Raw genomic sequence first — 24,326 nt, 5'->3', positions numbered from 1 at the left:
CCTCCCTCCCTCCCTCCCTCCCTCCCTCCCTCCCTTCTTTCTTTCTTTCTTTCTTTCTTCTTTCTTTCTTTCTTCTTTCTTTCTTCTACTTATCACCTACCTGTCTATCAGTCTATACATCTGGCTTAAGTGGTAGACCTACCTATAGCCCTTTGATGAACCTCCACACAGATTTCCATAATCACTGTACCAGTTTGAATTCTTATCAACAGCGAATAAAGGTGTTCCCCCCGCCCCACACCTATGTTAGCATTTGCTGTCATTTGATCTTAGCCATGATGACTGAGGTAAAGTGGGATTGGATTAATCTTCATTTCCCTGGTGGCTTAGGATGCTGAATGTTTTAAAAATGTTTCTTAGTTATTTGCATTTCATCTTTTGAGGACTCTATTTAGTTCTATGTTCCATTTTGGAATTAGGTTGTTTGGTACTTTTTCTTTTCTTTTTTTGTATATTCTAGATACTAACCATCTGTGAGATATGTCCCTAGAAAAGATTTTTTTTTTTATGTTCTGCAGGCTGCCTCTTTATTCAAAGGATTTTGACTTTTCTGTCTGGAAGTTTTTTTTAGTTTTACCAGGTCTCACTTAGTAATTGTTGGTTTCATTGTCTGAGCTATTTATGTATCTATATCCCAAGATACATTATATATGTACACATGTACATGTATATACATGTGTATATACAGGTCTACATATATAATGACTAGTTATTTGTTGGAGATGCTTAAAGAGGGAAAAACCACCTGGGAAGTAGAGTAAAATACTACCTCAGCTTATAACAATGGGTCACATAGAATAAGGGGACTGGATGCATTATTTTCTTGGGATGGAGTTTCTTTGTATGTAGCTTCCAGACATGTAATTCTTGCAATAAGATGGAGGGCAGTCCTTGTGGTATCAGTCTAGTTTAGCTTGGCCTCCGTCATGATTTCTAGGTAAGTCTGTAGCTTTGTAGGAAGACCACTGACTCTGTGAGGGTTAAACAAACAAACAAACAAACAAACAAAAACAAGCAAGTAGTGGAAAAGTCTTTAAAGTTGGGCCTGGTGAGCTAGCTCAGTGGGAAAGGGCTCTTGCTAGCAAGGCTGATGGCCTGGGATCCACTCCTGAGTCGGAAGAGAGACTTGGGTTTTGCAGGTTATCCTTCCCCTCAACACACTTGCTGGGGCACATATGTGCCAACCCACATGTGTGTAGAAAGGTTCAGAAAGATTATTATTTTTATGTCAGTGAGTGTTTCTCCTGTCGGTATGTATGTAAGTGATCATGTGTGTCCAGTCCCTATAGAAGCCAGAAGAGGCCTTCAGTTCATCTGGAACTGGAGTTATCAATGGTTGTTAGACACCATGTGGGTTTTGAGACTCAGACCTGGGTTCTCTGAAGAGGAACAAGTGATCTTAACCCCTGAATCATCTTTCTAGCTTTGGGTTGTTTGTTTTCTTCATGTTTAGTTTTTGGGTTCTTTGTTTATTCTGGGTTGTAACCTTTTGTGTTACTGGGAAAGATTGTTTCCCAATTCGTAGATTGCATCTTCACTTGACTGATGACATAATTTGTTGTACAAAATTTTTCTAATTTTATGAAGTCCCATTTAGTGATTGATAGCCTTAATTCTGCTGTCAGTGTCCTAGTCAAAAGTCATTTCTTTTCCAATGAGTTCAAGTATATTTTCTAATTTTCCACTATCAGACTCAGGTTATCAGGTCTTATGTTGAGATCTTTGATACATCAGAGTTGAGTTTTGTGTATGGCGAGAGATAAAGATCAAGTTTCTTTTTTTCACTCATAGCTACTCAGTTTGACTAGCAACATTTGTTGAAGATGCATCTTTTATTCTATGTGTATTTTTAGTCTCTTTTAAAAAATTAGATGGCTTATATATGGGTCTTCAATTCTTTTCCATTGACCCATGAGTCTTTTTTAATTTTAGGACCATGCTGTTTTTATTATGATAGTTCTGTAATATAACTTAAAATCTAGGAGGATGATATCTTCTTTTTCTCTAGTTACTGTTTTGGATTATTGGGTTATATCAAAATACAGAATTTAAGATTATTTTTTCAATGCCTGAGAATTGTGATGGTATTTTGATGGGAATTGCATTAAATCTCTAGCTCGCTGTTGGTAGGATGGAGATCTCACAATATTAATTCCACCAATCGAGGAGCATGGGGAATTATTTTGCCTTCTAGTATCTTCTTTTCTCTTTTTTTCCAGTATCTTAATGTATTCATTGTACAGGCCTTTCAATTCCTTTGTTAGATTTGGTCCTATATACTTTATTTTTCTTGAGGTTATTGTGAATGGTGTTAGTCCCTTGATTTCTCAGAATATTTCTCACTTGTATATATAAATATCACTGCGGATTTTTTCTTTTGTGTGTGCTACTTTTGTATCCTTTCCCTGTATAACAGGATTTATCAGCCATAGAGGATTTCTGGTGGAGTCTTCAGGGTCTTTCACGCACAGCATCCTGTCACCTGCATGTAAGGATACTTCCACTTCTGTCCTGTTTGTATCCCCTTTCCCCCTCCTCTCATCTTAGCCTCTAGGAGACAATAGAGATAACGCATTTCTACATGGGATGGGAGCAGGGGGCGTAGTCATCCTTGTACTCTCCCTGATGTTAGTGACAATGCCTGAGCTCCTTTCTCCATTTAGCAAGATTTTGGTGGAGAGAATGTAGTGTATTGCCATGTGTTGAGGTATGTTTCCTTATTCCCAGGTAATGCCTGAATTTTATCATGAAGGGATACTGGATTTTGTCAAAGATCTTTTCTGTATCTAATGAGATGATCTTGTGATTTTTGCCATTTAGTTCCTTTCTGTGGTGGATTATATATATTGATCTCTGTATGTTGAAGCATCCCTGAATCTTTGTGATGAAGCTGACTTGATCATGGTGGATAATCTTATTTTCATGTCTCTTGTTCTTAAGTGCATTATTGAGAGGTTTTGCATTTGTGTTAACCAGAGATATTGGTCTAAATTTTTTTTTGTTGGGTCTTTTTGTGCTTTTGGTATAGGACAATCTTAGCATCATAAAAAAATTTTTGGAACATTCCATTTTCATTCTGTGGACTATTTTGAGGAACGTTGATGTTGGTTCTTTGAAAGTCTGCTGTGCCAAATCCATCTGGGCCTGGGTTTTTTTCTTTTTTCTTTTTTTAGTTTGAGGTGTTTAAATTGCCTTTTCTATCTAATAGATGTTAAAGATCTCTCAAAACTATTCCCTTCTTCATAATTTAACTTTGGTAGGTCCATATGTCTAGAAATTCATTTATTTCTTTTATAGTTTCCACTTTGTTGGAATGTAGATTAAAAAGAACCACAATTTTGTATATTTTCTCAATATGTGTAGTAGTGTTTCCCTTTATCTCCAATATTATTTATTTGGGTCCTTTTATCCTCCCTTTGGGTAATTTGGCTAAAAGTTTCTTAATCTTACTTTTCAAGATTGTTTTCATTCTGTTTCATTATTTTTAAATTTTTATTTACTTAATTTCAGTCATGAAATTTGATCACCTCTTCCAGTTCACTTTTTTGGTGTTTATTCTTGTTTTTATAAGGCCTTTGGGTACATCATTTCTTTATTAATTTGAAAGCTCTCAACTTTTTATATAGGCACATAGTGCTACAGACTTTCATGTACTGTATCCAATAAATTTTTGTATATTGTACATTCATTTTCTTTCACTTGAAGGAATTTTTAAACGTTCTTCATCATTTCTTCTTTCATCCAACTGTCATTCAAAAGTGTGCTGTGTGGTTTCCACAAAACACCATGCTTTCTGTGGTTTATATTGCTGTTGATATTCAGTTGTATGTCACTGGAGTCAGATGGAATGCAAGGTGTGATTTCAATTTTCCTGTTTTTGTTGAGACTTTGAATTTATCCTAATCAGTGTTCTCTTTTAGAGAAAGTTTCATGGGCTCTTGAGAAGAATGTGTATTCTTTAGTGTTTCAGACCTGGATGGTTAAGTTTCAGAGGGAAGCAAAGCTTCGACTGAGGCTCTTGGTATGATATTTTGTGTTGAAGATTTGTGGTTTCTGGTCATCTGGAGCTGAAGAGTTTGGCTGTAATTAAAAAGTGACAAGAACCACTGAAATAAAACCTTTGCTTTATCAGGACAATTGACGGTGCTTACCTGGAGCTAAGATATTAGTGGCAATTTAGAAAAGACCAACATCACTGAGATGCAGTCTACTGGGGATATGTCCTAAGAGTCAGAACACAGAAGCCTCGGTACAGAGGAAGATGAAGACTGTACCTAATGCTGGTAACTGAACTTGGCAGAATGTAAGAGTCTCCCAGGTGGCACTGGTGTTGAAGACATGGGATAGTCATGGAGAAGAGTTGAGGTTTGTGCTCTGTGAGAATCTAGGAGAGGCCATTAGTGAATATGCAGCCTCAGCTGAAGAAGAAGCTCCTGAATTGAGGTGATCGTGGAGAGAAGTTGAGGTTCAGCATCATTGGTCAGGTTCAGAGTCCCTGAAGGGAGTTCAGGAGAGGCTATTGGTAAAGGCATAGCTCTGCTGAGTGAAGACCCTAGGATTTTGGCGATGCCAGTACCATGGAACGACCACCAAGGACAGCAGCATCTGTGGCATGGAGCTGGCCTGTAAAGCTAGGGCATCTATGGGGCCTCACTAGCCAACAACTCCAAAAGACAACAACTCATTCCTGGAACTGGATTTTTAATTTGTTAGCACATGCACAGAGATAAATAGGCTGTCATTAGCACTTTTGATCTTAGCCATTCTGACAGGTGTAAGATGGTATCTCAGAGTCATTTTGATTTGTGTTTCCCAGATAGCTAAGGATGCTGAGTAATTCCTTAAATATCTTTTGGCTATTTGAGATTCTTCTGCTGAGAATTTTTTGCTCAAATATGTACCCCATTTTTAATGGGATTATTTGATATTTTGATATCTAGTCTCTTGAGTTCTTTATATATTTTGGATATGAGTCCTCTATCAGATGTGGGGTTGGTGAAGATCTTTTCCCATTCTGTAGACTGTTCATTTTATCTTATTGACAATGTCCTTTACCTTACAGAAGCTTTTAAGTTTCAGGATGTCCCATTTATTAATTATTGATCTCAGTGTCTGTGTTCCTGGTGTTATAGTGGGAAGTAGTCTCCTGTGCCAATGCATTCAAGGTTATTTGTCACTTCCTCTTCTATCAGCGTCAGTGTAACTGGCTTTATGTTGAGGCCTTTGATCCACGTGGACTTGAGTTTTGTGCAGGGTGACAGGCATCGATCTATTTGTCCTCTTCTGCATGCTGCCATCCAGCTTTTACCCACCGGTCCTCTCATCCTTCTCTTCTAGCCATCCCCGTTCCTGTGTGTCAGCTGCCAATACGCAGAAACTCTTTCTCCCTGTGGCCATTTAGTTCTCTTTAGACTTAGTCCTGTAGCAGTCTGCTGGTAGGAGCCCTTCCTCTCATCCCACTTCAGTTCCCTGGGGGGCACTACTTCTTGGCACAGACCCAAAGTATCCCTATCTCCTTGGTCCATGTCTTTTTAGACTCTTGGCTCTATTGCAGCTTCCCTACAGGAGCCCTTTCTTGTATTCCACCTGTTCTCTGTGGACTCCACCTCTTGGTGGGGAGGCTGGTTCTTTCCTGCAGACCCTCTCAGCCTTTCCCCAGCTCACCTCCACTCCATTCTGATACCTGGTGACCTGCAGAAGCACTTTCTACCAGGGACTCAATAGCCACAACACTCACCCAGGACACAGAGTAGGAGACAAACATCAAAGAATAGCACACCCACTCAACAATGACAAGACCAGAACTCAGCATTAAAAAACATTTCAAAAACGAAAACTCCAGATGCCTAGATTAGATTTCAGCACAGACATAAACAGCCAAGATAATATGCCTCCTTTAAAACTCACTAACTCATTGCAATAGGCCCTGAAAAATGCAATTTTGCTGAAGCATGACAGAACTTCAAAATAGCCGTTATGAATTTATTTAAAGACCTTAAATGTACACGAATAAATAAATGCCCTAATGAAGATGATGAAAACACAATAAACAGTTAAATGAAATAATTAAACATTCAAAATATGTAAGTAGAATTTAACAGGGAAATAGAATCACTAATGAAATTCAAACCGAAATAAAATTGGAATTAAAAAATTTAAGATGGCAAACAAAAACCTCAGAGGTAAGCCTCAGCCTCCCCAACAGACTACAAGACATGAAAGAGATAATCTTAGATATTAAAGATAAGGTAGAAGAAATGAATAGCACAGTCAAAGAAAAATGCAAAACATGAAATTCTTAATGAAAACTCACTACTTAATGAAAAATGGGCCAAAGCAGAAATCAAGAATGAAATTGAAAGCATTTTAGAATTGAATAAAAATGAAAACACAATGTACCCAAACTTATGGGACAAAATGATGCACCTGAAAGCTTTAGAACAAAAAGGAGTAATAAAACCAAAATTGAGTAGATGGCAAATAATCAATAAATAATCAAATAATCAAAGAAATAATAAAGTATAGTTCTGAAATCAACAAAGTAGAAATAACAACAAAAACAATGCAAAAAATCAGTAAGAATAATAATTCCTTACTAAATCATCTAAAAGAAAGTAAATCCAATTTAATAAAATTAGAGATGAAAATGGTACATCATAATAGACACCGAGGAAGTTTGAGAATCTTCAGACATACTTTAAAAATCTGTATGATACAGAACTGTAAAACCTAAAAGAAATGGATTACTTTCTTGATATATATGACCTACTAAAGTTAAATCTAGGTCAAGTAGGCAAGTTAAATAGACCTGTAACCCCTATAGAAATAAAACAGCAATACCAATAATAAAAAAAAAACTCTCTCAGACCATCGGGTCAGATGGATTCAGTGAGAATTCTATTCACACCTTCAAAGAAGAATTAATGCCAATATTCCTCAAAAATATTCCACAAATTAGGAAGTACATAAACATTTCCTCATTGCTTTTATGAGGCCACTCTTACTCTGATTAAAAAAAACATACAAAGACCCAATCAAAAAAACAAGAAAAGAAGAAAATTATAGACCAATATCCCTCATGAACATAGAAATCTTCAATAAAATAAAATTGCAAACTGAATCCAAGAGGACCGCAAAAAGACCACCCACATTGATCAAGTTGGCTTCATCCCAGAGATGCAGGGATGATTAAAAATTCATAAATAAACAAATTAATCCACCACATAAACAGACTGAAATATAAAAAAATCACACGAGCATCTCATTATATGCAGAAAAGGTCTTTGTTGAAGTCCAACATCCCTTCATGATATAAGTCACAGAGGGACTACATAAACAAAGGACACACCTCAACATAATAAAGGCAAATTACAGTAAGCCCATAGCCAGCATCACCCTAAACAGAAAGAAAGTCAAAGTATTTCCAATAAAATCAAGAACAAGACAAGGATGTCTGTTCTCTCCATACCTATTCAATATAGTAACTGAAGTCTTAGCTAGAGGCAATGAGACAACTGAAGGAGATCAAGGGGATACAAATAGAAAGGGAAGAAGTCAAAGTATTTTTGTTTGCAGATGATGTGATAGTATACATAAGTGGCCATAAAAAGTCCACCAGGAAACTTCTACAGCTAATAAACACCTTCATCAAAGTAGCAAGTTATAAAATTAACTCAAAAAAATCAGTTGCTTTCTTATATACAAATGAAAAACACCGAGAAAGAAATCAAAGAAATGAAATCTTTCACAATACCCTAAAAAAGAAAAATCTGTAGTTACCTCTGACCAAGCAAGTAAAAGACTTGTATTATAAAACCATTAAGATATTGAAGAAAGAAACTGAAGCATTCAGAAGCAATCTACAGATTCACTGTGATTCTTATCAAAATTTTAATATAATTCTTTATAGAAATTGAAAAAGTAATCTTCAACTTTATATGGAAACAGTAAAATTCCAGGATAGTTAAAACAGTCCTAAATAATAAAAGAACTACCACCATCCCAGATTTTAAGTTGTACTTCAAATAAAAACAGCATGGTATTGGCATGAAAGTCAACACTTTGATCAATGGAATTAAACTGAAGATCTAGACATTAATTCACATACCTATGAAACCTATTTTTTACAAAGAAGCCTAAAGTGCCCCCTGGAGAAGAGACAACATCTTCAACAAATGGTGGTGGCCAAACTGGATGACTGTATTTAGAAGAATGAGAATAGACCCACTCTGCACAAAATCTACAGCAAATGTATCAAAGACCTCAACGTAAGAGCCATGATGTTAGAGAAAGTCAGGGAATGAACTTTAACTCATTGTCAGAGGAAAGTACTTTGTGACCATGGCACTGATGATAACCCAGGCAGTGGGACTAACAATTAATACATGGAACCTCATGGACCCTGAAAAGCTGTATGACAAAGGATACCATCATTTGGGCAAGGTGGCTACAGAATGGGAAACAGTCCTTACCAATTATACATCTGATAGAGGTTATTATCTAGAACGTCTAAGAACTAAAAATACCCTTAAGAAAAGAGAGGACTCAACTAAAAATTGGCTACAGAAATAGATCTCCTGACAGATGAAACACAAATTTCTGGTAAACAAAGACATTTTCAGCATCCTTAACTATCAGGAACATTCAAATCAAAACTACTTTGAAATTTCATCTTACTGCAGTCATAATGGCCAAGATAAATAAAATAAATGTCAGTATGTGGAGAGAATGCACGGAAATGGTAACATTTATTCAGGGCTGGTGGGACTGTAAACTGGCACAGTTACTATGGAAATCAGTGTTGTGGTTTATTAGGAAGCTGGTAATCAATTTACTTCAAGATCCAGCTATACCACTCTTGGGCATATATATCTTACTGCAGAGATACTTGCACAGCCGTGTTTATTGCTGTTCTGCTAATAGTTGCCCCAAATTGGAAATAGCCCAGATGTCTATCAATTGATGAATGGAGAATAAAAATGTGGTACATTTACATAGTGGGATAATATTAATCTATTAAGAAAAATGAAATAATGAAAGTTAGAGGTAAATGGATGTAGCTAGAAAAAATTCATCCTGAGTGAGGTAACCCAGGCCCCCCCCAAAACATATGCTTTTTCTTATATGTGAATATTAGCTTTTAAGCCTTTAGTGTGTGTGCTGTAACTTAAATAACTACAGAAGTTTGGTACCCATTAAGGATCTAAGGGGTAAGAGAGGATCTCCCAAGGAAGTGGAAATGGAATATATTGTTATGGAGAGAGAAGGAGGAAACTAGAATAAGAGGATAAGTAAGGAAAGGGATGGAAGAGAAGGGTAAAGGAGGAAATATAGGGAGGAACAGCTAATTCTAAAGGACATTTGAAAGACCACATGGAAACCTATTATTGTAGAAGCTTCTAAAACATATACACACATGAAAAGAATATAAATAAAGTCACCAAATAATAGGGGAGACAATATCCCATATAGACATCTTATGCCACCAAGTAAAACCCACAGTGCTAGGGTTGACTCCTTGGTTAAAGGGGTCCCATCACAGACAATTTGCAAGGTTATTGGTTGCTCTCCACAACCTGATGGTAAGGCCCTATGGCTGAAGACATACTTACTTATGTCATTGAACATTGAGAATCGAGCTGGTGCCTACTAGAAGCTTCACTTGTACAGACCAGCAGTACTACCAGTAACTTTGTGGTACTAGAAGTTACTCTGCAGACTGTTAGAGGATTAAAGTGATTGTCAATATCACCCAGCTACAATCCCTGCTACTTACAGTAATGACCTGCCTGTAAGATATAGTGGTGCAATAGTGGCACAAATGTTATTAGAATAAACATCCACTTTCTGATCAGATTTAAGGCCCAATCCATGAGGTGGAATCCATGCTTGACATTGCAAAAATGGCCAAGAACGCGAGGCTAAAAAGGTCACAGAACTAGGGAAAATTCTGCTAAAGGAACGTAGCAGTAAGACAACTCCTAATGACATTCTGCTATAACCATCGATCAGTTTCTTGCTCAACCCATACTAGAGAAGCTTCTTTTGCAGTAGATGATTCACAACTGGATGGTATACATAGAGTGAGAAACTTTGAAGCACTCAGTCCTAAACAGAATTATCCATCAAAGCTCTTCCCTCAAGGCTCAGGGATCTATGCATAAGAGGAGGTGCAAAGATGGTAAGAACCAGAAGTGACAAATGACTACAAGAAAACAGTCTTCCAGACACAACAATACTGACCCACAAATGAACAAAGAATGACTGTGACAGCCCACACAAGATCCTCACAGGCTGAGGACAAATAAGGTGCTAGCATTGAGAAGGAGAAGAGGACATGGGGTCTCATTGCTAATGAAGAAGCTATCTGCAATTGATACCCACTGGCAAAAGGAAGATCAGTTTCCTTTAATGGAGTCATAGGATATACCAACCACACTTCAGGTCAGGCTCTGTGCCAAGAAGCAGTTGGCCCACACAAAACAAACTCAAAGGTATTCTTAAGTCGTTTCTTTGGGCATATTTTTCCTTATTTGTTTTGTTTGTTGTGATTTTAATTTTTGTGTTTCTTGTTTTATTGTATTTTGTATTGTATTTTTATAATAATACAATTCTATTGTATTTATCTTTTCTTTTTTGTTTTTGTTAGAGAGAGGGAACATAAGTTGGCTATGCAAAGTATAAATAAGTGGTGGTGGAGATCCGGAGGGGACATTGGGAGAAGGAAAAACATAACCAAAATATATTGTATAATTTTTATTTCAATAAAAACTTGGTAAGCATTCTTAGGCACCAGGGAAATGCAAACTAAAACTACATTAAGAATACATCCTATCCTAGTCAAAGTGGCTCACCACCAAGAATCTAAATAAACACATGGTGTGGGAAGTTCTTCTGTCTATGTGTTGCTTTTATTGGTTAATGAATAAAGCTGTTTTGGCCAGTGGCTTAGCAGAATAGAACTAGGCAGGAAAACTAAACTGAATGCTGGGAGAAAGAAGGCAGTCAAGGAGAAGCATGGAGCCTCCAGAGGAGAAAGACACGAGCCACCAGTAGTAACCTTGCTGGTAGGCCACAAGTCTTGTGGTAAAATATACAATAATAGAAATGGGTTAACAAAAGATATAAGAGCTAGCTAGCAATATGGCCTTGTTCTACATGTGCGAGAAATCTAAAGAAACTGAATAAGTACTATCTAGTATCTCACAACCAATTTTGGTGTAGATGACTTGTCCTCAAAAGTAAAATAATGCATTCTTAAGTACATAACACTAAAAATTTAAACAGCATTGAAATTGTTTGTATTTACATGCAAAATAGAGAAGGTGCCTGAGTCTGTGTAGATTTGTTCTACTTAGTATTCCTTACATACTTTTGGAGGGTAATGATTCCACTTTTAGAATTTTTTACTTGAAAATTTTACTTGTGTTTGTATTTTGTATTGCATTTCAATATAATTTGAGCTGGATAGACAACTCATTCCTTACCCCATCCTTCATACTTTGGTTGAGGAATATAAAGAGCATACATTTAGAATAATACTACGATGATTTGAATGAGAAATATACACCATAGGCTCCGGCACTCGAAAACGTTGAGTTGGTGCTGCTGTTAGGGCAGGGTTTGGGAAGATGCAGTCTTGAGGGAGGAAGTACATCACTAGGAACATGGTTTGAGAGGCGATACTGGCTTTGCTTCCAGTTATCATCCTCTGCTTGATGTCTATAGGGAAGATAGGATCTCTGAGCTTCTGGCAGGCATGCCTCCTCTACCATTATTGACTTTACTTCTGGAACCCTAACTCCAAAATAAAGTCTTTCTTTTATGGCATTTTATCAAAGCAATAGAAAAGTAATACAGAAGTTGGTAGCAGAGAGTGAGATGTTTCTGTTAAGAATGTGATCATGGTAGGTCTTTATTTATTTATTTATTTATTTTTTAAATTTGAAGTAGTATAGCGTTAGGGCTATTCTATTCTAGCAGAAGCCTGCATGACAGTGGTATTGAAATCAATGCTTGACATTATTAAAAAATTAATTTTTTAAAACATGCGAATAAAATTTCGCATCAGCCAGTATCTAGATTTTCACCTTAATCTGAGTCTTATCAAGTACAGAGGTATCAAGCAGGGTATATCTCTCTGTTGTGTGCCATTTGGCACCGGTTGCCAGGGACAGAGGAATTCTATAGGGGCAGAAGCAGCATGTTCCTGGTATTTAGCTGCCAGCTGCCTTGTGGGGTTATGTTTCATTTTTGTTTGGTTTCGTGGCACTGGGAACGGAATCCAAGGCCTCAGGCACAGGTGAGCAATGTCTACCTAAGCTACAACTCTCGCACGGGATTTATTGAGCTAAATTTCAGGTGTAGCATTTTAAATGCAATGCATAAACCCAAGGACAGAGAATGAGAGCACTTTTCAATGTATTTCCAGAGGAAAAAGTGATTTCGAGCGAAGAATCATAAATTTCATAATGTTAAAAGCATTCTAGTTGACATTTTTAGTACCAAACCATTTTGATAGTGGGATTTAAGAAATGTTTTCTACGACTTATACTACCTTTGTGACAAGGGTGTTAGGCAAACTTGCTCACTTTTTTCAAATAGAAGTAATTACTATAGCATTTTGTGCTATCCACAGGGATTCAGCAAGTAGCTCAGAAATTATTGGTAAGAATATCTGGGATTCACTGTATATCCGATATTCTTTAATAGTGATACTTTTCAATGTTTTATAATCTGTTCATAACTGTTAATAGTGGTTCAAGTGTAGCTCAATTTCCATTTCAAAACTCTGAAAAGCCTTCCTGGGGAGCCTGACAGGGGTGATTTAACTTAGCAAGGAGATGGTGCATTTTAAGAGACAATGAGATAGTTCTGTTTCCAAATATTTAACTATATTTTCTTGCCTACAATGTTTGAAAATTCCACAGCAGAGATAAGAATGATCTACTCTGAATAGTCACAGAAGAGCTATGTCTAATGCAAGTGTGTTAGGTTGGGGCACGTCTCCATCAATTACAGGTGGATATAAGTGGTGGGTGAGGATACCAGGCTTAAAGGAGAACTGATGACTCAAAACTGCAGAACTGTTAACAAGCCATGTTATGCTCTGAGCTGAGCTCTGTGCCTGCACAGCCACACTTTCCCCTTCTGTATCAGAGCTCACTCACTCCTGCCCTGCTTCCTGTGTCTCCAGCCACAGCTGCCAGGTCGTGTTCTCAAGTGATCAGCTGAAAGTCAAGGAGTCAAACAAGCTGAGCCAAGTTCCTGCCAGTTCTCTAGCAGGGGAGTTAGTGAGCCCCAGCATCACACATGATTTGTTGAAGAACTCCTAACTCCTGGGTGGTGGAGAAGACACACTTAGAAGTAGAGACAGTCCTTTACTGGTGCGATGAAGTGTTCAACACTGGAAACTGAGGTGCATACCACTCTATTCAAATCACTAAGACGGTATGAAAAATTAGGTTTTGTATCTATCTAAATCAAGCAGTGTGTAACCAAATCAGGGATATTCTAGAGATGACTGGTTAATCTAACCCAGGAAGATGATGACTTTAGTATCCCTGGAAGACACCCAGAGGGTCACATCAGAACGGAATCCACTGGTGATGTGGCAGAAGGAAAAACAAGTTCTAACTCAGTTAAGTATGATTGGAAGGGATTTACTAATAAGCTTGCTTAGAAAGTACTAAGTTACACTGAAATAAGAAATTTAGCTGAAAGGTTCTGCCTCGATTGTTGTTCAGATATAAGTTCAAGATAGGTAAGATGCTAATCAGGTTCTCCTGGACTACAGGAAAAGATAAAAAATGAATTGAAGTTCACACTTCCGACTTAAGTTTGGATAAGGTCTGTTGAGTTCTGCTTTACCACAGTCTGTTCGTCAAAACTGCTTGTTCTTGTATCTGGGAAGGTAAACATTTGCCAGACAGCCTCGAGAAAGGGCCAGTGTTCCACAACTATTGGTCTTGAGAGCTGATTCCTACAGCTCTATGAATAAGTAAAAGGCTTTGTTAGTGGAAAAATGTCTTATTGATAATTGCCCAGAAAAATGTAACTTCTGGCAGGAAATCTAATAGTCACCTGCAGGTGAAAGCTTATGCAAGCTTATAACCTGTGTCTCTGTTGAGCACTCACTAGGACCCCAGTAGTAAAGACTCCCCCCTTTCTCTCCCTCCCTCCCTTCCTTCATTCCTTTCTGCCCTTTTTAAATCTCTAGATGCCTGATTGGGTTGGAGGGAGGGTATTCTCACAGACAGAGCCTTCATTACCTGATATTGTCTGGGACAATGATTCCAGGTTCTGGAGTTCAAGTCTTCAAGAGAATGTGATTCCTTAAAGGCCCGAGTCTCGTGGTCATGAGTTTAAGAACTGAATCTATGCTCCACAAGAAGATGAGCGCAGGGGTGGGCTCATCACCATTGTTTTCATTTGATCCTTCTAGCTTTCTTTCAGCACCCCCACACCCTAGGACTCACCTCTGCCTGCCAGATGGGGTTCACAGTGTTGCCTCTGATCGTGGATCTCCTCTCTTGCCCATGATGAGGGAGGGCTGGAAAGATGCTGTGTTTCCCAGGCTGAATGGAAATCTTCAGATAAGGGTCTGGGTTGAAAAACATCCCCTTCTTCAACCCCATGGCTTGGAAATCTATCAAATAAATGACATTCTATTTAAGTATATTTTAGTGAGCTTGAGTACCTACAAGTCCTATACAAGACCAGATAATTCGAAACATTGATGTGGTGGTTTAAATGAGAAATGTCCCACATAGTTTCAGATATTTAAACACTTGCCCATAGTTGGTGGTACTCTTTGGGCAGGTTTTGGAAGGTGCAAGATGTCACTAGGGACAGGCTTTGAGAGCCTCACCCTACTTCCAGTCCACCCTCTGCGTGGTGTTTACAATTGAAGATGTGATCTCTCAGCTTTCTGATCCAGCCACCTACTGGCATTTCTCCCCGCCATAATGGATTCTTTTCCTTCTAGAACCATAAATTTGATATAACTCTTCTGTAAGTTGCTCTTGGTAATGTTATTTTTTTACAGCAATAGAAAAATTAATTTCTATTTTTATAATGTTTAGACTATTTTTCATCTCATTACAAACAAGGACTGGTGTGTATATACACAGAATTCCATTTGGAACATTTCTGGCATATGTTAAATTGTATTTGGGAAAGAAATCCTTGCTATATGTCAGTTACTGTGGACACTTTATTTTTCATGAGAGGACACTGGCCCTGATTGGACTGGGTTTCTGGTGCTCCACAAACAGATTAAGAAGAAGAGAATGAGTAAGAGGTTGGGTGTCATCAAAGGTGGTGGACATGGAAGAAAACTAACTGGAAATGTGTTAGATAAAAGATATAAAGTTTTTCACAAGGTAAAGACATAAGAAAACCAAGGGTAGTAGTTTTATAATAAATGTGGCTTTCATTGAGTAAGGATAAATTGAAAAAAGGATTTGAAAGAGCAGAGACCCATGGAAGAAAAGTAAGCACAACCTCCATGGAGCTAGACTTCTCAATGATTAGAGTTCTGGGAAACCATGGGGTCAGGAAGAGGAGACCTTGGCAATCCACCTGTCTAACTTAAGATGTTTGATTATAAGTAATTTCATGTTGAAGTGGGAAAGTTTATTTTGAATGCACGTTCTTCAGTTGTTCTAACTGCTTCTTCTACGTAAGTTTCAAGTCAAAATTTCCATTATTTCTTCATGAAAACTCTTGCCATCCTGGTGTTTCTCAACTTCCATGGCTGTCCAGTTGGTTTGTTAGAAGCCCTGTCTCTTATTTTATACTCAGAGCTGACTTGTGTCTTGTCAGCTTCATGGTATTTGGGGGACTTTGCTTAGTGTTCTTTCTTGAGTCTCTGTTGCAAGTTTAAAACATGGACCAAAACTACCATGGTGATGAAAGGGTTGACCTGCCTTACATGTCCTGATCACACCCATTACTGAGAGAAGTCAAGGAAGGAACTCAAGCGCTATCAGAGGCAGAAACCACGGAGGAAAGCTGCTTGGCAGCTTGTTAACTCTTGCTTGCTCAGCTTGGTTTCTTAGACAGCTCAAGCCCACTTGCCCAGGGATGGCAACACTCACAACGCATTGTTCAGCAAATAAAACATTGCCCCACAGGCTTGGCCATAGGCCAGACTCATGGAGGCAGTTCTTCAGCTGAGGTTCCTTCCTCCAAGGTGACTCTAGTTAACGTCAAGTTGAGGAAAAATAACCATCACCTTTAGTTATGGACTATGTGACATTTTTCTTGTTTATCTTTAAGGCATGGAGTATATTTTGATATTTCCATTGGTATTTACTCTTTCTTATAATTTCTTTCTTTCTCTCTCTCTCTCTCTCTCTCTCTCTCTCTCTCTCTCTCTCTCTCTCTCTCTCTGTGAGGGAGGGAGAGAGACAGAGAGAGGAGCTGGAACAGAGATGGATGCTAGAGTGAAACCTGTCGGGGTGGGCTCTCCCTTTCCATTATTTAGTCCTAGGGTCTGGACTCGGTCAGTTCTGCTATGAAGCAATTTTACCAACTCCCTTTTCTAGCACAGTCTTTACATTTATTGTAGACAGATATAGTGAGTTAAATAAACATAGATAGAAAATCTGAATACTAGGTATCTGTGACCTTTACAGGCTTCCATCCTTAGTTGCCAAGTTTATAGTCCTGTTACATATCACCGCTGGAAATTGCCATTTTAGAACAATTAAATTATATACTATGGGCAACAGGAGATGATTCCACCTAGAATACCTTATTAATCTGGTTTTGAGTCATGCTGGGGTACAGAGAATTGTTTCCTGTTATGTCTAAGAGACTAAATCTGCGTGGCAGAGACAAAATGGGGACCAAGGGACAGACAGAGGTGTCCTGTAGCCAGTCACACCCTTTTGGGACCTCAAGATGCCACTGGAGCTTTGGTCACAGAAAATTACTTTTAGTTTCTGGACAATGCTTTTGTGATATTTCTTGTTTCTACTGTTTTTAAAAATGGGTGCAGAAATTGTTATTTCTTTTTTTAATTTATTTATTTATTAAAGATTTCTGTCTCTTCCCCACCGCCTCCTCCCCTTTCCCTCCCCCTCCCCCAATCAAGTCCCCCTCCCTCGTCAGCCCAAAAAGCAATCAGGGTTCTCATCTTAGTGGTCCAACAAGGACTTCTTGAAGTTTGCAGGCAAATGGATGGAAATAGAAAACACCATCCTGAGTGAGGTAAGCCAGACCCAAAAAGAGGAACATGGGATGTTCTCACTCATATTTGGTTTCTAGCCATAAATAAAGGACATTGATCCTATAATTCGGGTTCTTAGAGAAGCTAAATAAGAAGGAGAACCCAAAGAAAATCATATAGGCATCCTCCTGAAGAAATTGTTATTTCTTAAGCATTTCAAAAAGAACATGAAAATGAAAATGGCAACCCAAGAGTTGCAAGCCTTTTATCCTGGTAAAATAAAATTATTAAAGTTTCCCTTCGTTGCCTTTTTTTCCCCTCCCACCTAAATAAACACATGATAATATTTTGGATACACACTTAAACATGCATTTGCCCTATTGGATACCTTTCAACTTAGAAAACCACAGGTGATAATCCACCCTCCCCCCAAAGGCTCACGAGACCTCTGATCCATGGCACACACGGCATGGAGCATTGATTTGATAAACGAAGGTTGCGGTTTTCTAGCTGTGGTCAGTAGAGTTTGTGTTTTATGCCATTGTGTTCTCTTGAAGATTACTTAGTTGAGATGACTTGTGTGAAGGTCTGAGCCTTGTGTATCATTTTACCCAGAGCAGCTCAGTGTTCTTTTACACTTCTAGTGACAAAGTAATTTCAGGCTTACCAGAGTTTTGTAAAGAAGGCAAAGATTTCCTGTAATTCCTTACCTAGTTTTCCCATTGTTAGCATATTACAGAACCATCATAAGATCATGAAAACTAAAAAGTACCTTACTCTTTGATGTTCATCAGTCTCCTTCAAACTGACACACCCCCCGCCCTCCAAAGGGAAGATGGAAGGACACTTAGGAAGTAAAAACCTTACAAGTCCTGTAAGACTGAAACATACAGGATCCACAAGTTCCCCACCCGGAGATCACAGGAATAGAAAACAGCTGTCCAGAGAAGAGCAGCTCTGCCCAGTGGAGCTTCCCGGAGAAGACTCTCCGATACGTGTTGCCTGGCATCCTATAGTGCAGCTGTCTTGAGCTGTCGCCCATGACTGGGTGGGCTTTCAGCGATGTACCTGCCTCTGAGCTGTCCACGCTCTTTTAAGTGACCCCAATAAACTTCTTCAGTTGCCAAGCTGACTCCATTAAGATGGCTACTTTGATCTGTAATCAATCCCCTGCCAGGGTTAATAGATCTCTCTTCGCATCTCCCCAGGAAAAGCTTCACATAACACTCCACTATTCATTTTTTAACTTGCCTAAATTAAAATCGACTTCATTTGGATTCCACTGATTTCTTTCCCTTCACGAATGTAGTTTTGACCAACTCGGCTTTGATCTGCTCTACTGAGGTGGGCTGACTGCAAGTTCTGTTTAGGACTGGATGACCACTGCTCTCGCCAGGCTCTCTTTCCCTTGCCCTCAGCAGACTCTTAACGCTGCTACCAAGACAACAACCTTCCTTCCTACAAGGTCAAACCACTCCCGAACCTTTATGACTGACTGAATTTCCATTATTGCTTATTTAAGTGGGAATTGCCCAGATGCTTTTTATTTTTACTTCACCTCCACAGGTGAGGAAAAGGAGGCACAAAGAGATGGACTAACTTGAAGCTGGTAGGTTAGAGTCAGGTGACAGTGGTAGGTATTCTTGTTCCCTGTATGTGGTGGTTTGAATGAGAAAAATTCCCCAAAGGTATTTGAACACTTGGTTCCTAGTTGGTGGTGCTCTCTGGAGAGGGTCACAGTGAGGTGCAGACTTGCTGGAGAAAGTGCATTGCTAGGTGTGAGTTTGAGAGTTTAAACCCTTGTCCCATTTCCAGTTCCTCTGGCTTCCTGCTTGTGGAGGGTGATGAGATTTCTCTGCTTCCTGGTCCTCTCACACAGCCTGCTATTTGCTGGCAGGCCTTCAGCCTGTCATGATAGACTCATAACCTTCTGGGACTGTGAACTAAAAGAAACACTCGCTTTTTGAAGTTGTCATGGTGTTTATGACACCATCAGAAAGCAGCTAAGGCTCTGCATAAGGCTTCCAGGTGAGTAATACGTACCTGAGAGAGAGAAGCTGATCAGCCTCCTACTCCCTTGACTTTGCGCAGTCTCTTCAGAGCCAATACCTTTAAAAATCTGTAAAAACAAGGAAAAATGGAAGACATGGAAAACCAACATCGAAAGAGATACTACACTGTAGTAAGGGGCATTGAGATTCTAACAAATGCAAATCAAAACAGCTCTGAGATTCCATCTTACACCTGTAAGAATGGCCAACATAAAAAACACTGATGACAACTTATGCTGGAAAGGTTGTGGGGGAAAAGGGAACACTTCTGCATTGCTGGTGGGAGTGCAAGCTGGTACAGCCCCTTTGGATGTCAGTGTGGCGATTTCTCAGAAAATTAGGAAACAACCTTCCTCAAGACCCAGCATTACCACTTTTGGGTATATATTCAAAGGATGCTCAATAGTGCCACAAGGACATGTGCTCAGCTATGTTCATAGCAGCACTGTTTGCCATAGCCAGAACGTGGAAACAACCTAAATGTTCCTTGACTGAAGAATGGATAAGAAAATATTGGTACATTTACACAAAGAAATACTACACAGCAGAAAAAAAATAATGACATCTTGAGATTTTCAGGCAAATGAATGAATATAGGAAACATCATATTGAATTAGGTAACCCAGATCCAGAAAGACAAATATCATATGTATCTACTCATAAGTGATTTTTAGACATAAAGCACAAAGAAAACCAGCTTACAAATCACAATCCCAGAGAACCTAGACAACAATGAGGACCCTAAGAGAGACAGACATACATGGATCTAATCTACGTGGGGAGTAGAAAAGGACAAGATCTCCTGAGTAAATTGGGATCATGGGGACCATGGTAGAGGGTTGAAGTGGAGGAGGGAAGAGAAAGTGGGGCGAGTAAAAAAAATGTATAGCTCAATAAGATAAAAAACCTGTACGTATTAGTATTAAAATGTTTCATTGTTGTAGATTATTCATAGTTAAATAATAAATAAATTTATTGGAATTAGATGAAATAGCCCTAAAGAAAACTGGGTTTAAAAATTGCATGGACAGGCTTAGCAGGGTCATATGCTCTTGGGAAGAAATAAACCTCATGTTCACTCTCAGAACATAACACGAAGAAAAGAGAACAAGGAAAGCTCAATAAAAGGAGATGAGAAAGGGCTGAATTCTGGTATTGAACATGAGTCATGAAAGAAGACAAAGTTAATTGTTTTCTTTTCTATTTAATTTTTTTCTCACTTTACATACCAAACCCAGTTCTCTCTCCCTCTTCTTCTCTCATTTTCCCACCTCCCTCCCCTATATCCCACCACCCACCCACTCCTCATAGGGAGGTAAGTCCTTCCTTGGGAAGTCTGGCATAACAAGTTGAGGCAGGACCAAGCCCCTCCCCACTATATCAAGGTTGAACAAGGTATCCCACCACAGGGAATGGGCTCCAAAAAGCCAGTTTATGCAGTAGGGATAAATTCTGGTTCCATTGCCAGTGCCCCCACAAAAGATCAAGCCACATAACTGTCACCCACATTCAGAGGGTCTAGTATGGTCCCATGCAAGTACCTAAACTGTCACTCCATAATCTATGAGCTCCCACTAGCTTGGGTCTGCTGTCTCTGTGGCTGTGGATCACTGCATCTGCTTCCATCAGGTATTGGGTGAAGGTTCTATGATGACAATTAAAGTAGTCACTAATTTGATTATAGGTAAAGGCCAGTTTAGGCATCCTCTCTACTATTGCTAGGAATCTCAGCTGGGATCATCCACATGGGAACATGATTAGCCTGACTGAAATATTGGGATAATGGCAAAGCCTGCCTTTGAGTTCGCAGCTGGAAGGGCATCTCTCCATTGTTTTTCATCTTAGACATTGCTTTCCCTTCCTACATGACTTTGTGGAATAGAGAACTTAAAACCACAATACTCAGAGAGCCTCATAAATATTTCATTAGCAAACAATTCTAAAATCTTTTAGTAAATATTTGGGTAGCACTGACTGACCTTTGTATGTTAATCAATCTTGAGTGTGATTTTAGCACAAGCACTCAAGTTTGAACTTACTGTTTTATCTGTCGCATTTGACAAACTGCTTCAAAACAAAATGTGTTCTAAATTTGCCCTCTGAGAAAGGCTAAAAGAAAGAGGCTTAAAAGATAGAAATTAAAATCTAGAATATTGTATGATTACTTCAGAACCCTTGCTGCCCTGGTATAGCTGGAATTATTTCATTTAGAAGCTAATTTTCATAACATTATGAATAAATAAGTCTTAGACTTGTCGCATCATGGGATTATGGATGGAATTTCTTTTTTGTGCTTATTTGGGTAATTACCAGAGACATGCTGCAAACTTAAGTGGATGGAAATAGAAAAACAGAATAAATTCACAAAAGACTATAAGGGGACTGGAAGGTGGCTCAATAGGTGAAGTGCTGGCTGCGGAAGCATGAAGACAGAGTTCAAGTGCTAGCATCCACATGCAAGTCCAGACATGGTGGCAGGCAGCTAGCTGTATTACCAACTCTGTGGACACAGAGACAGAGCTCTCAAATTTTCTGCTCTGAGGGCTCAAACTGCAATCCCAATAAGAGACTGTCTCTAAAAATAAAGTTAGTGGCTCCTGAGGATGTTGTCCTCTGGTTTCACGCATACCTATACTATCGTGTGCATGCATACATACACATGATCAGTCTAAGTGAAATATCTACTCAACATCCTCTGAACAGAGAGAGAACACATTTGTTTTTGTTTTCTTTTCTATTCTCAAAAGGCTCCTATGGTGGGTGCTACGGTTTAGACCTCTCTTGAGTGTCCCATGATGGCTCTACAGTAAAGGCTTTATCCTCAGTGCATGTGGCTACTGGGAAGCTGTGAAAGCTTTAGGTGGAAGACCTAGTAGGGAGATGTTAGGTTACTAGGAGTAGCCTTTGAATCAGCTTATTAGGAGGCCAACACCTTCTCTTCCTTTTACTCCCCAGCCATTACGGTAAGAACAATGCTCTGTACAATGTGTCCTTGCCTTCCATGACATTCTACCTCACCTAGGACCCCAAACATGACTAACCGTGGAATAAATCCTCCAAAATTGTAAATCAAACAAAACTCTGTTTAAGTTCTCCCCACAATGCTTGTGCCGTGTCCTGTGTTTCTGTCCATTATGTCCACCTCCCCAGCCTTGTGTTGCTTCCCTTCCAGGCCTGGCGGTTCCACTCACACTGCTTGTTTTAGCTTATACCTGACCCCTCCTTTTGAAGTCAACAGCCATGCTGCATTACTTTGTTACACCTTTCCTTACATGCTAGCACAAGAAGCTTCCTGCTCCAGCCCTGCGGGCTTCAGATAGTGTTATATGGGGTGGGACAGTAACTAGGAGCTCTCAGCTACAGGGCTTACAGTTAATTTACATTTACATTAATGTTTATAACCTCTTACCACAACAGCTTCTCATCTACCAAAATAGACGAGAATCTCAGAATATCAAGACTAAATTGCAAACTAATTTTATAACAGGGCCACAATTGCTGCCAATGGCACAAATAAGGGAGATGAAAAAAACCTAATAAATATTTAGAATTTATTGCTATTAAAATTAAAGTTTTGGTTATACCAATGGTGCCTTGGACATCTCGTTTTCCTTCCTAAACAACAACAGGTTGATTGTAGTCTAATAAGTTAACTCAACGGTATTTTGGACATGTTATAATGTCTATAAATAGTAACCCTTTCTAAAAATAAATAATGTACTACCAGCAATAATCAACAAGAAAGTAGATATTCAAAATTAATTGACCAACGGATTCAAAAAAACTTAGTTACATTTCCTCATTGAAGCAGTGTGCTTAAATCCCCAGATCAGATTACCAAAGCTTGTTTTAATTCAGAAGTTCACTGGATTGTACCAATAACTGGCATATGTTGCAAAATTAAAGCTAGGTTTGGTTTCTATTATAATACCATATGCTCAAAGAAACTACTATTTTTTTTAAAAAAATGATAAAACACTTAAACTTGTAGTCAATTGAGAAGGAAAAACGTTTGTTTTTGTCAGTCTTATTGTGCTAGAAATCAAGTAGAGAAATGCAAGAGAAACGACCCTGAAAACTGAGTTTTCATACTATCAAGAAATAAGAGCAAAAATAGCATAGTCACCCTAAAAATGAATTACACATTAAAATTTCCAAGAAATTCCTTTCCAGCACGTCCACCGGACCTCCTCATGCTCAGTTTTAATATCAACATCATGGGTCCAACCAACCACTTTCTGATTGCATTTAAGACTTAAACTCTGCAGGACTCAACCTATACCTGGAATCATTATCAGGCTAAGAACCTATGGCCAGACAAGTCATGGGCCCTAGGGGGAGACCCCACTATTAACGCTCTGTTAAATGGGCACAGTATTTAACTGATTCATTTCTTTTACACCCGTAGTCAATGTATCTCTCATTCTTCACCTGAGAAGTTTCTATTCCCAGTAGATGTAGTTGATTAACACAGTGACCCCACAACTGGCAAAGGTACGGAGAATAAGAGATCACAGCATGCTCAGTCCTAACGAAAACATGTATGCCATGGCCCACTTTTTAGGGTTCAGGGATCACTGTGGAAGAGGGGGCAACCATGAGGAAACAGTGTCTTCTTTACACATCAGGGAGCTGCACATATGAACTCAACATGATTGTGACATAACATGTAATGTCTATGCAAGCCCAGGCCAGATCAACGCTCAGTATGGAGTGAGGGGCTGAGCACACAATCTCATCCCAAGCTATGGAGCTCTTAGCATCTGTTAGCTACTGGGACAGGTAGAGTCAGTTTCCTCTAAGATTGTAGCTCTTGGTAAGTGGACCACTCTAGAGTGGAAAACCACACATTCAAAAATATTTAGGCATCCCAAGGGACTAACTGGGGACATCGCCTTGGGCTCCTGGGAGCCACTCTAGGTTCAAGTCTCTTGCCAACCCTAAGGTGGCTCCCTTAACTAGGATATGTGCTTCCCTGCTCCCCTATCCAACCTTCCTTTATCCCAATCTTCCTGTTTCCCCAAGTTCCCCCAATCCTCCCCTTCTCACTTTTCTCTCCCCGTCCCCCCTTATCCCCAACCCACCCCACCCCCAAGATC

At 39.0% G+C, this 24,326-nt stretch overlaps 1 protein-coding gene across 4 annotated transcripts in view; it reads right to left on the bottom strand.

Moving 5' to 3' along the window:
* Positions 1–24,326, bottom strand: part of Hecw1 (HECT, C2 and WW domain containing E3 ubiquitin protein ligase 1) — a 235,625-nt gene that overhangs the window by 68,807 nt on the left and 142,492 nt on the right. For all 4 annotated transcript variants that reach the window (XM_050142743.1, XM_050142745.1, XM_050142744.1 and 1 more), the window contains 2 exons: positions 19,220–19,295; positions 14,478–14,647 (listed from right to left, as the gene is read on the bottom strand). In XM_050142743.1, coding sequence (XP_049998700.1) covers positions 14,478–14,647; positions 19,220–19,295 — 246 coding nt within the window. The remainder of the gene's footprint in view (positions 1–14,477; positions 14,648–19,219; positions 19,296–24,326) is intronic.

Source organism: Alexandromys fortis, unplaced genomic scaffold, assembly GCF_014885135.2.
Source record: "Alexandromys fortis isolate MF-2015 unplaced genomic scaffold, M_Fortis_MF-2015_v1.1 scaffold_5, whole genome shotgun sequence".
NCBI classification, from domain to species: Eukaryota; Metazoa; Chordata; class Mammalia; order Rodentia; family Cricetidae; genus Alexandromys; species Alexandromys fortis.
Note: the sequence above shows the minus strand (reverse complement) of the source record. Positions and strands in the feature narration are given on the sequence as shown.